Source organism: Hoplias malabaricus, chromosome 2, assembly GCF_029633855.1.
Source record: "Hoplias malabaricus isolate fHopMal1 chromosome 2, fHopMal1.hap1, whole genome shotgun sequence".
Lineage (NCBI taxonomy): Eukaryota > Metazoa > Chordata > Actinopteri > Characiformes > Erythrinidae > Hoplias > Hoplias malabaricus.
In genome coordinates, this window is record NC_089801.1 from 13,550,806 (window position 1) to 13,563,348 (window position 12,543).

The window sequence follows — 12,543 nt, forward strand, 5'->3', positions numbered from 1 at the left end:
AGTTTGGAGAAGTACAAATGCAGAGCTGAAGTGCCCTTATTTCTGTATTACTGTATTTTTGAATAGTTACATTGCTAAAGGATCACTAGTATTTATTTGTGTTTAATCCTGTGCTTAAATTTAACATCCATTTATATATTATTTTTGTTATTAGCTTGAGTAGATCTATTTTATTTAAATTTAAATCAGTGACCAGTGTCTGTGTGGAACATCTCCCGAAATAAATATGTCTAACAAGATTCTCAGGAGACATCTTTCATAATATTGTCTACATATATCTGGTTCAAAGCTAAAATGTTATGCAAATAAATGTTACATTCATCAGTACTATTAATCCAGCGTATGTTATCAGAATTCCCACATTGGTGCAGTCCTACTTTTGTATTTGCTTTCCAAATGCTTTTGTCTTCTGACTCTCTGGGCCACCTTTCACCAGTCAGATTACTCCTCTGGGATACAGCCTAAAGTGAAATTTTAAAATGGGAAGTGTTACTCTGTGACTATGAAGTGATTGACCTTAAAAGTCAAACATTAAGTATTTAAAGAGCCATTGGCACAGTGGCTTGGTAAGTTACCTAAAATTAGCACTGACCTTTAGTCCTTTGTGTTCATTAAAAAGGGGTGTGTGTGTGTGTGGCAGGAGGGGTTGTGTAGAAAGAGCATGAAAATGGGCATGAACCCAGAATTCCCTAATAACTTGAAAAAAAAAAAACAATTAAAATAGCTGCTATTTTAATTATTTATTCACTTATTTTTGAAAAATGTGTGAAGACACTTGCAGGGCAACATGCCCCCTCCAGTGCCTAAAACTGTCATTGACAATTCTGTTACTGCCACCTTGTGCTCAAGTTGTGGGATTACAGCACTTGTTTGGTTTGTCTGTGAATAAGAATTTTCAATCTACTTTCAGGTAAAAACTTGTTAAAAGTCCAGGGAAGGAACTCTGATCATTTCATAAAAGGCAGCCCAAGCTCAAGGTATTTATGCACTGTTTATCCAGCTTAAATTATTGTTGTTGATCGAATAAAAAATATTCAAACTAATTAATTGCACACTTTTCTGAAATTAATCTCAATAAAATTGTCCCTTCTTAAGACTTTTTAATAAGTAGAAGAAGGTACAATGTAAAATAAATTGAATTATATTTGTATTCATAGTGTTCAAATATATAATCACAACAATAAAGTTACAATTCTAGCACTTCCTTGTATTTTGGGGAGGGAGATACATATGTAGTGTGATTTGCATGACAAACTGGCGAGAGGAAACCTTTCTCTTTTTACTTTATTATATTATCTCAGTGTGGTTTTGATGATTTTTGAATGAGAATCTCTTAATTTGCTGAGTAAAAGTTTCAGGGAGACTTTTAGTATCATACACAGAAGGTTTAATAGTGAAGAGTTCATGCTAAAACACAGCTTATAGCTCAGACATGAAACAGGAGGTTTGTGTGTGTGCGCGCAAGAGAGAGAGAGGAGTAAACACTACTTTAAATGACAGAGTAATAAAAATGAATGATTAATAATAACGTTATTTGCCTGTGAATTTCCCATTGTTCTGCATCATAGACGGAAGCAGAGACACGCCTCCTGCTGCTCTCGAAAGGGAACTGGCTCGGAGCGGGACCCCGCAGCCCCCGAGCAGCAAGAGCCTGGGTTTCGGACACCCGAGAGTCCAGCGGTACGGAGGGTGGCCAGGCTCAGCAGCTCTGAATGCAACAGCTCAGACGAGACCACCAACCCTCCATCCGAGCAGGAGGATAGCGCGTACCGTTCTAGCACCAGCGAGACGGCCCTCCCTGAATCGCCCAGGCCAGGACGTACCGCTCGAGACGAGTCGCCTCCAGCCACACGTCCAAAACAGGGCAGGACCCCACCTTTTCGCCCACGCCTCCTGCAGGAGCCTTCGCAGACAAGCCCGCGAGCAGCGCACCACCGCAGACCAGACCCCCGACAGGGCTCCTCTGATGTCAGCTCCAAATCTGGCTCGGATCAGGAGCGAGGTGACCCCGGGGCGAGCGAACTACCAGACCCTCGAGCCTCGGATCGCGCCTCCATCTCAGGCTCGGGCTCCGCTTCCAGCTCTGCCTCTGGCTCTGCCCCTCAGGGACCTGGGGTGGCCCTCACTACGTACTTCAATGTGGACAACTGCATGACGGACACGTACAGACTCAAGTACCACCACCAGAGGCCACTAGTGTTGGCCATGCCTGAGCAGAGGGGAGGGGGCAGGGGGGCAGACCACCGTGACGCTGTTCCCTGCATCCACTCAGATGGTCCATCCACCTCAGAACATAGCAAGAACAGGCCTGAGACAGGTCCAGTGCTCTTAACACCTACAAAAATACATTTCCCAAAACAGTGAGATCTTTTTTGATAGATTATGAGTTAAACCAGGTTTTCCTCTAAAGTTCTGTCCAAGAAACTGGTTCTGTTTTGTTTCTCACATTCCTGGTCTGGATAAACACCTTCTGTGCTGCTGAAGTCTGGGCTCTAGAGTGGTCAGTCCATTATTCTAAGAACAACCACATCCTCTTTACAAAATGTGCTTTTTTTTTTTAATCTATCTCTGTTTTACAGTAATGGCCTCTAAAAAACTACACATTCTTACAGACCTAGGGTACAGAGTTTAAATCTCACAGAAGACTTGATTTGTCAGCCTCATATTTAACATATCTTATGCTTACGTATGTGTTATTCAGAATGGTTTAGTTTAACAGAACTAATAGGGCTGGCCCCAAATGTCCGTTCAATGGGTACTTATTCGGTTTTTGAGATTCGAGTATTCGTAATTTTGGATAAATGTGGCAAAGCTCCACTCCCCCTGTATTCAGGCCCTACACCGGTTAAAAAACGCTCTGCTCCCTCAGCACTCCACCTGTATTCAGCCTCGTCAACATAAAAGTCCCGAATGAAGCCTAAAAGAGCCTAACACCCTACAACGAAGCGTGTCGAAGTTACAGTTCATTTTGTCAGCCCTATACCTTGAATTAGACCAGACCACCTTCGCGAAGCTGTGGAAAACTCGTGTACTCTGTGCCTTTAGCCACACTATGTATATGCGAGTTAGAGAGCAAGTTAACAGGAGCTAACACACAGGATTTTAACAGATTTTCTGAACGAAAATCCACCCACCCACACACACGCCGAATATTCAAATATTATGCCGAATTATGTGCCCCAAAACCCTAAAAATGGTATTCAGGACAGCCCTAAAACTTAATGACAGAAACGAGTCTATGTTTTATATCCCCTCAGAAAGTGTCACTACCTAGAATCATAAAATTACCTGCTGGGTTGGTAGATTATATCAATACTGAGAAGTCCCTTTTACAAACATTCATTTTCAAGACTTGACATGTTCAATTTTGTTTTAGTTTTTTTATTCCCATAAAATAGACGTAATAGTAAGCCTCAAAGTAATTATTGAATACGTACAGGAGTAGTCAAGATTAATCGATTAAGGGAGTTACTTAATTCTTACTTTGAAAATGAGTTATGAATGAGAACGGTTTACCAATAATCTGTTCTCTGTTCTGACTTATTTTGGAGAAGGGGTTATGTTATTTTTTTGGATACCTTCTTGAAGCATTGTAGTCTTGTAGGGCATGTTGATGTGCTTGCTGTTAACTGTTTTCTCTTTATTTTTCAGGCTCTGGCAACAGTAAGTCGATGGCAAAGTGGCACCCAGTAACTCCAAAGGGACTTGATGAGCATGGATATTTGTAAAAGGTAACTTTTGTGTACAAGAAGTTTACTTGTTTAATGGGAGTCGTTTGGTTATGGTTGTTAAGTAATATTGCTGGAGAGGTCCGGCTCATATAGAGACCACCTGCAAAGCCACCATCGCCCACCAGAGGGGGCATAGAGTACAGTTTTAATAGTTAGACAACCAGTAGGATCTGTGCCTGCCTCTGCTTAAGCAGAGCTCTGTACTGTCCGTTATACTTAAATTTTTCAGAATGCTAACACAAGTAGAGCTGGTAAATTAGTGATACTTCAGATCATGTCCCTTGGAGCCTGCATCCTTGGGACTCCTCTGGAACTCTTAATTCATTCCTCTGATTCAGTATCCCAATTTTTGGAATTATTTTCTTTGGTCAAGCAAATCGACCCTTCCATCAATGTTCCTTAGTTTGTCTTTGTCTGTTTTTAACCCTACATTGCTCTCAAGCATATTCCCTGCCCATACATGTACTATTGCGCTGTGTTTGACACCCTGACCAACACCCAGACCAATGTTTACAATCCAGTTCATGGCAGGCTTTAGTTATGCATTGAAGGTAAATACTGTGGCTTGTTCCGTTTGACATATAATCTTTCATTTTATATAACCTCCTTTGCTCCCTTTAACAGAATTCCCTTTTGGTGGCTTACCTTGTAGAAACCTTAATATCGGCCTAGGTTCAATTCCTATGTGGGGCCAGGCAGCCCCAACCCCCCATATCACAAATACCAAGTGAAATGTAATGTTTATGGTGTTACTGATCGACTGATCGATCATGTTATAGCAATTAATGAAGTGCTTATCTCTTCTAAAGGTCCAGGTTGGAAAATATGCAGTTCAAAGCTGAGGCCAAAGAAAAGAATGGATTGTTAAATATTTCACTCTTGGACCCTTGATGCCAAAAGGAAAGGTGTGTTTTGCAAATGCACATGTTGCAGAGGAGATTCGGAGGTCTGGCCCGAGCGCAGGTTTGTGGTTTTCTTAAAAAGGAGGGCAGTATGCACTTTGACTCATAACAGTGTTCACATGCAAACTGTGGCTGGCCATTTCTATGCTTTTAAACAAATTTCAACAGGAGGAAAATATGGATAGAAGCATTTTCAAGGTGACTGAGCCAGAATGGCTTAGATTTTCTTTGACCGTGATTCTACCCCAGAGCGAAACTATATGTCTTCACAGGTTGCTTATGGAGTGCCTTCTTGCCATTTGTCATGCAGAAAACTGGCATGACGATTGATACGATAACGTATATTGTACAATGATGTCCTCTATCTATTTTTGGAGATGTCTATGCATTAATTTTTATTCTTTGTTTAATAAATTTTATTTGAACGCTTATGTATTGTTTTGGTGGTTTTCATTTTAACGAGTAAAAATTAAAATGTCACTAAAATAAACAACTTAACAGCACAAGGTTAACAATTTTCAGTGTTTTGAATAAAAAGTAAAATAAATCTCCACTGTCTGAAGATTTTCCCAAAGGGGGAGCTATTACAATGTGTTTTATGAAAGAGGGGACACACGTATGACACACATGAACATTTGTATTTTATAGTTTCATGTGTCATTAGCTAATTTAAATGTTAGCAATTACTTATACAAACACAGGCTGCACATGCAACATTAACGTTTTCATCAAATACAGTTCACAATAAAACTTATAACAGGAATGTAGTATCAAGTAAAATAATTCATGATACTTAAGACAATAATAAGCCTTATTAAATGGTAAGATAATGTCACAGTTAATTATTGAGGATTTTATATAATCGTTTTAGGATTAGGATTTCCTTAGGATTTTATATAATCTTAAAGTTTGTTTTGTATCTGTCATTACTTAATGATTAATTGTGACATCACCTAACCATTTATTAAGGCATTTTACTTTTTTACTTTGTCCTTAAAACTGTCTTAAGTACTGTTAATTATTGTAAACTTATTATAAAGTGTTACCTCCTGATTTTGAGTGAGTGTCCAACAGAGGTAACTTTTGTTCAGCACTTTAAATCCCTACAGCTATTCCCTATCTGGCAAATAAATGACAGATTTCACCTTTATCAGGCACACACATGCTACATTCATGATTCATAGATACAAGACCATGAGAATTTCCCAAGAAACTGAAGCACTTTGGAACAAGCAGAGGCTTGAGTGCTTTTTTGCACACATTTAAACACTCAAACAGTGTATAAAGGGCTGATGCCCGGGCAGGTTTTGTTGGAACCCAGCTCAGAGTTTGTGCTTAAACATGTCCTCATGGCTGAGTTTTGATTCTTAGCATAGATGACTGATGAAAAAACCTTGAACATTCACTGTGTGTCATGGAGAGGTATTTATGCACACTATACAATGTGTGATCTATTTACTTCTACCAATAGTATATGTACTAGAAATAGAAGTAGTAGTAGTAGCTGTAATGGTATAATTGTAACTGTATTAACTGACATAGTAGTAGGAGTATTGCAAGTAAAGCCTTAGTAGTAAGCCATAAATAAACCCTAAAATTACCTTAATGATTTAAAGAAAATGCATCTATGTATTTGACAAGATTATCTGCACCAACCTAATCTACAAAAAGTGACTTGCTGAATCATGTGTGAACAAACAGATGATATACTGAGAGACTTTGAAAATTTCAAATAAATCCTGACTCCAAACTCATCACTTGTTTGGACAGTAGGACCTACTTTCTGACATTCTTTTGAGTGAAATGCACCCTGTTCTTAAAATCCAGGACTTCTGGGATTTCTGTTTGAAAAGCCTGCTCATCTCCTCTCCCTTCAGTTTCTGTTCTCCATAAACCTTTTGCTTTAACAGAAGACACAATTAGTTAAGAAATGTAATACATATGTCAATTTATTTTATTTCTTTAAATATCAAAATTCACAGTGCAAAATAAGAACTGACATGCCATATAGAACAGAGCCTGTTGAGCTGATGAAAAGAGTTCAAAACACCTAGATGTTTCCAGTGTTTCAGGCTGGTAACTGAGAAACCGAAGGTGATGTTTAAAAGCCTTCTCAATTCTGTTGAGATCAGCTTGTGCAGATTCTCGATAAGCTCGACTTATGCCTTCTTGAAAATCCTTTTAGCATCAACACCGTCATAGCTGTAGCTCTATAGAAAACATGAAAACGATTACTTAAAATAAATTACTTCACTTTTCCAAAATACTAAATTCAGCTTTTTTATTAAAACGATTTTCTTTGAAATGTTTCACATAAAAAAGGTAAAGTTGTTAAATTAATGTTATCTTCTTTTATCTAAAATGTGCTCCCACTTACCTGTACCAGTTCACCGTTGATGATCTCCCTGGTGGTGTTCAGGACTTTCCCATTGTCTTTACGTGTGAAAGATCCCTTCAGTGTCTCCCCCTCCAGGACCCAGCAGCCCTGTTCACAAACCAGAGGCCAGGAGGTCAGGCTAGAGCTCACCGACAACAATTACCATAGAAGTAACATACAGTGTTCTAATTTGTTCTGAGAATTTACATTCTGTCCTGGGGGTTGGTCCATAAAGCAAGGATTATGAGTTAGCCAGATAACTTTAAGCCCAGTGTTGAAGAATGGCCAATAGCAATGTCCCTCAGCACTTATAATACTGGACACATTTTGAGGATTGAGGTCAGTGCTGCATTTTGAGTCTTGAGGCTTAAGTTATCTGGCTAAACTGAAATATCCATCATCCTTTGTGGAATACCCCATGACGTTTTAAATTGGGAACTTGACAAACAAGCAAATTGTATTTACCTTTTGTCTACAAGCTACAAGCACTTTCCACATGCCACGCATATCTTCTGAAAATCTCTCTTTACACACATTTCCCCATAAATTGTTTTATAAGATTTCGATTTAAATACAATTGTTGACAGGACAAAACCAGTCTGTATCTTGGCTTTTGTCACGTTTGATTTTTTGACATAACTGAGAAGGACAAAATCAGCCCTTTAAATAATTTGAACTTCTTGTAATGAATGCACAAACCACTTCAAAGTTAATAGCATTAATTTTCCATATGGGAGATCAAGTGTGTTGATAAGAAAGTTACACGATAGACAGACAGACAGACATTAAATGTGTATATATATATATATATATATATATATATATATTTTTATAGATAGGCAGATAGATATTAAATGTGTAGATTTTTTATCTGTAAAGTGACAGCTTCATCAATTTTTTTTTAATTTACTTAATTATTTGAATTTGATTAGCCATGACATGTTTGGTGTTATGATGCTAATGTAGCTAACCGTATGCTAAAATGCTTCCATACTTTGTTATCTAAGATATGAACAAAATTAGCTAAACAATAGAGGGCTGAGTGTTGTCTGTACACAGTTAGGAAGCAGTTTGCCAATACCAGGAACCACATTCTTAAAAGTTAGCTGAGCACTTTGACAGAGCCTGAGGCAAGTGTATGATTATTTAAGATGTGGTCACACAGGGCTGTAATCTCAATATTGTCTTAATATTTTCTTTGTTAGGTGCAGAACAAAAGTCAGGCAAACATGGGCCAGTCCTGATGTAATGTGGTTTTGAATAGAACACAGCTAATTCTAGCTAATGAAGTAGTTTGTTTATTTAAAATACAGAGCAGTTCCTCCAGAAGTTTCCACAGCTTTCTCTATGGTTTTCTAATGACTCTCTTTTTTTCCCCCAAAGTTAGCAAAATCAGAATTAGGGCGGAGAATGACTTCCCACACATCTCATTACCACACCTTACTAACCCCTCTCTTATTTCTATAACCTTTATCATTGAAGTGAATAGTTTTGTCAGGTTTAGTGTGAACGTGTTTTTAAGTGTGTGGTTTCCACAGAACTAACAGGACTCTTCCATCATCTGTTCCATTAGGTTTGTACTTCCACTAAAAAGTAAAGAAGCAAAATTATCAAACATATCTCAGATGACTGACTATATTTTGGGTAAGCAGGAAAACAGTGCCTGTTTCTCAATACCAATAATACAAATAATGGGCTTGTGTTTTTAAGAACGTTCTTGAAAACAACAATTTTGAGAAGTCACCACCCAAGAGCAAACTTGTGTTGTCACAGTGAATGATGGGATTCTCAGGTCCTTCTCTTTGGCAAGTCATGAGCTGATGCTTATTTTGGGGGTAATGAGAACAACATCCAGGTACTTTAACCATTCTTGACGTTTGTGTGCTTATATATTGGAAGGTATTTTCGGCAGTGGAAGCAGGAACACAAGGTTTGACAAGTTTGAGCTTTCACTTTAAAAGCTAACACCAGTCTCTGGCATTTTATTGGAAGCCCCTCAGCCTCATAAACTCATCGGTGAATGGAAGTGCAAGGTGGAAATTGAGTGTGTAGGCGATTGTAAACATTCCCTTACACAGACTTCAGTGCCGTCGGCCAGGGTATAATCGAAGTTGACCCCCAGAGTGAAGTCCAGCTCCAGCTTCCGGAAAGTGCTGGCCTCCTTCACATGGAACTTTTGACCGTCCTGCTCCAGAGTGATCTTCAGGTTATCATGAGAAGCCAGTTTTCTCTTCACCAAGTTGATTCCTGATTAAACACAGCCCTCACTGTGACTCAATACATCTATCCAAGAACAATTACATAATTATCGTCTATGTGGATACAGTATATATATGACATACATGTGCTGTTAGCTCAAACTTTAGATCATCTTGAAGAGGCTTAAATGCATTAATTCACTAATGCAGTGGTTTTCAAGACGGGGGCATTGCAGGGGGAGAGCAGCAAATCAAATGAAACATGTTTGAGTCCTGCTAGTACTGTGTCTAAAAATAATCTTATCACAAAAGTGGGGGCACAGCAGAACTTTGGGAACCACTGAGCTACAGTATTAGTGAGGACATGCATGTCATAGCTTTGGAAAAAAACAACCACTCCAAATCTTATAAAATGTATTGGATGGTGCTCCATCTCTCATTAGAATCCAGTTGCCCCATAGGTTTATGCTGAGAGGCTGTCTACAAACCTTTGTACATATAGTCCTTATTGGACTAAAACTATATGAACCAATTTTATCTGCAAAGGGTGAGGCTACAGGTTGTCTTTGTAATCAGTCAGAAGTACTATTGTTCAACCACTTATTTTATCAGTTGGCGGGCCTGCAGATAAGATGGCTGACCCTTGCTTTGACCCAGGGCAAACAATCAGAAAAGAGCATATTTACATACATCACTCTTAAAGGCACAGTCACAGAAATTTTGCTTAATTTAATATGGCATAAATAAAGGTTGAAAACATTGAAAAACATCCAAAAATAATAAAAAAAATACTAGGATTAATGAACTTAAAGCGGAAATAATGGATATAAGTAATCCCCTTTTAAGATGGTATCCACCCTCTCTTTGTGGAGCTGCAACCATCCTATTAATATTCTTGATATAAAATGAAATGGTGTATGAGCAAAGCTAACCACTTAATGCTAATTATCATATATTGTATTATTTATTAGCAAAGTTGTATTTATTTTCATTTTGTTGATGCATTAGATTTTAATGAAATGGACATATCTCATCCAGTTTTAAGTGATAACTTGAATAAAATAAAAATTCAAACTTACCCATTTGTTCCATGAATTTCTCATAGTTCTCGCCGCGGTCCACGCTCCATGTGCCGTTGAATGCCATGATGATGGTGGAAGGAGGTGGTGGTGGTCCTGGAGTGGAGTGTGGAGATGGTTTGTGGGTGTAAGAGAGCACTGGAGTGGCCAAATGTTTCCTCACAACGGTCCTTATGTACTCCAACAGGTACAAGAGGACAGCCCTTTATCTCTGTGTATTATCTTTACGCTGATGTGGCGGAGTAAAGCTCACTCATAGGAACTTGAGGCCCCCTCGAGGCATCCCAGCATGCAGTGCTAAGCTCTGGAATGGGGAGAAGGAGGAGGAGGAGGAGGAGAAAGAGAAGAAAAGAGGGCTTGAGTCACTGAGAACAAGTGGCTGCTTGTGTGGGACGAGCAAATACTCCGTGTTTGATTTGCAGGCTCGTTGTTCAGGCTGACACACACTGTGTGATTGGACGAGGCCTTGAAGCTGTGTGTTTATACTGTGAGGGTGTGTCTCATGAGAACCTTGTTCATTGCTACACTACTTCAAAGTGTGTGCGCATGGTGAACAGGAGTGAACATTTAGGGCGTGCCCTGTTGCAAGGTACATGAGCACTGAGGTAATGAATTTCAGAGGTGCTTTTTTAGTACTCCAATATGTCCAAAACTTTGTGGATGCTCTCTTTAATGAGTGAATTTAGCTTCATTAATGTGCACAAAGGTGGTCAGCTGCACTCATTTTATGGTGATCTCCATAGAAAAGCACAGGCCTATAGAAAGTAGAATGCCCAATGCCAGATGTCAGCTAGAAGGGTATACAGCCCTCCAGCATTGTGCTGTGAAGCAGTGGATCTGTGAATCTGGGATGAGTTTTAACTTATGATCCAGAACTATATCATCCAATATCAGTACCTGGCCTCACTAATATTTATGTGGCTGTATTCAATTACATCCTGACAGCAATGTTCCAAGATCTAGTCTAAAGCCATCTAAAACTGCTAGAAGAAACTGTGCAAAATGTGGACAAACTATCTAATCACCTTAATTTCAAATTCTAGCCCTTTTCATGATACAGAGTTTGTTTGTTTGATTGTTTATGAACATTGTTTATTATTATTATTATTATTATTATGCACATGTTACTGTGACTTATTGCCATATATGAGAAAGAGAGACATTCCACACAGTGTTTTGGGCTGTGTTCCAGTTGTTAAATGAATTCTGCCTTCCTCCTTCACTACCTTCTTCTCTGCCTTCTCCTTGTCTGTTAGTTATGTCCTCTTATCCTCTTAAGATTGAAATTGGGTTAAGCCTCATTCAGCACAATAACCCAGAACTTTTTTCCAGACATTACCTGGAGAAGCTCATTATGTGAACACAAATGTCAGAATCCTTTGGACCAAACATCACACAGCTCCCTCTTGTACAAAGTCTGGATATTGTGTGAACAGAGCAACTCTCACATTACAGTATTTCTTTCTTCAATACATATGCAACAGATATATGTTGAGAAAGGTTTTCAAGTCTTTTTATGTGTACATTTCATATTTTCTTATGCTCATCTATATTCAAGCACAGTGTACACAGCAATATCAATGTGTTTAAAAAGATAAACTGCCAGTGAGCTCAAGAAATGAGTAGATAGTAAACAGAGAACTGAGTAAACACTCCTACCATCATCTTAGGGCTCTGACACATAATTTGCATGAAGCTATTTCAGCCTTCTTGTATGAAATCCTTTAGAACCAAATCTCGGATCCAGCAGAACAATAATAAGAACGGTAATATGTGAAATATCCTATGCCAATCCATTACAACTTCACATAGGGCCCACCTCATTCTCTTCCACCATTAAAGCATGCTCAGTACCACCATATGATCTTTATGTGTTACATCACCAACCACCACAACAGCACCTCTACAATGCATTTATTTCCCCATGAAGTCTGTGCTTTCCTTATCCACAACCACTGACTAGATCTTTCAGCTGTTTCTGAAAACTCTTTCATTTGAATGCTTCATCTATTGCATCCTCAAATGGAACGGTCAACTATGAGATAAATTTGTTTACTTGACAACAAACATGCTAAAACCCTTAGCAACTGATTATGTCTCCATGTACCCTGGGACAAACTAAAGTTACAAGCTGATATAATACAGGTGCTGGTCATAAAAATAAAATATCATGAAAAAGTTGATTTATTTCAGTAATTCCATTCAAAAAGTAAAACTTGTATATTATACTCATTCATCACACACAGACTGATATAT

General features: G+C 38.6%; 2 protein-coding genes across 4 annotated transcripts in view; one reads left to right on the plus strand and one right to left on the minus strand.

Annotated features, from left to right (window-relative positions):
* The window catches only part of usp53b (ubiquitin specific peptidase 53b), a 45,578-nt gene extending 40,525 nt beyond the window's left edge, over positions 1-5,053 (plus strand). For all 3 annotated transcript variants that reach the window (XM_066661515.1, XM_066661514.1, XM_066661516.1), the window contains exons 16-19: positions 911-977; positions 1,569-2,317; positions 3,652-3,731; positions 4,541-5,053. In XM_066661515.1, coding sequence (XP_066517612.1) covers positions 911-977; positions 1,569-2,317; positions 3,652-3,728 — 893 coding nt within the window. In that variant the 3' untranslated portion in view covers positions 3,729-3,731; positions 4,541-5,053. The remainder of the gene's footprint in view (positions 1-910; positions 978-1,568; positions 2,318-3,651; positions 3,732-4,540) is intronic.
* Positions 5,054-6,565: 1,512 nt separating this feature from the next.
* fabp2 (fatty acid binding protein 2, intestinal) lies at positions 6,566-10,591 on the minus strand. The gene is made up of 4 exons (XM_066658963.1): positions 10,288-10,591; positions 9,085-9,257; positions 7,011-7,118; positions 6,566-6,843 (listed from the first exon to the last, which is right to left on the minus strand). The coding sequence occupies exons 1-4, from the start codon at positions 10,352-10,354 to the stop codon at positions 6,793-6,795; spliced, it is 399 nt and encodes a 132-aa protein (XP_066515060.1). The 5' UTR covers positions 10,355-10,591; the 3' UTR covers positions 6,566-6,792.
* Positions 10,592-12,543: the final 1,952 nt, after the last annotated feature.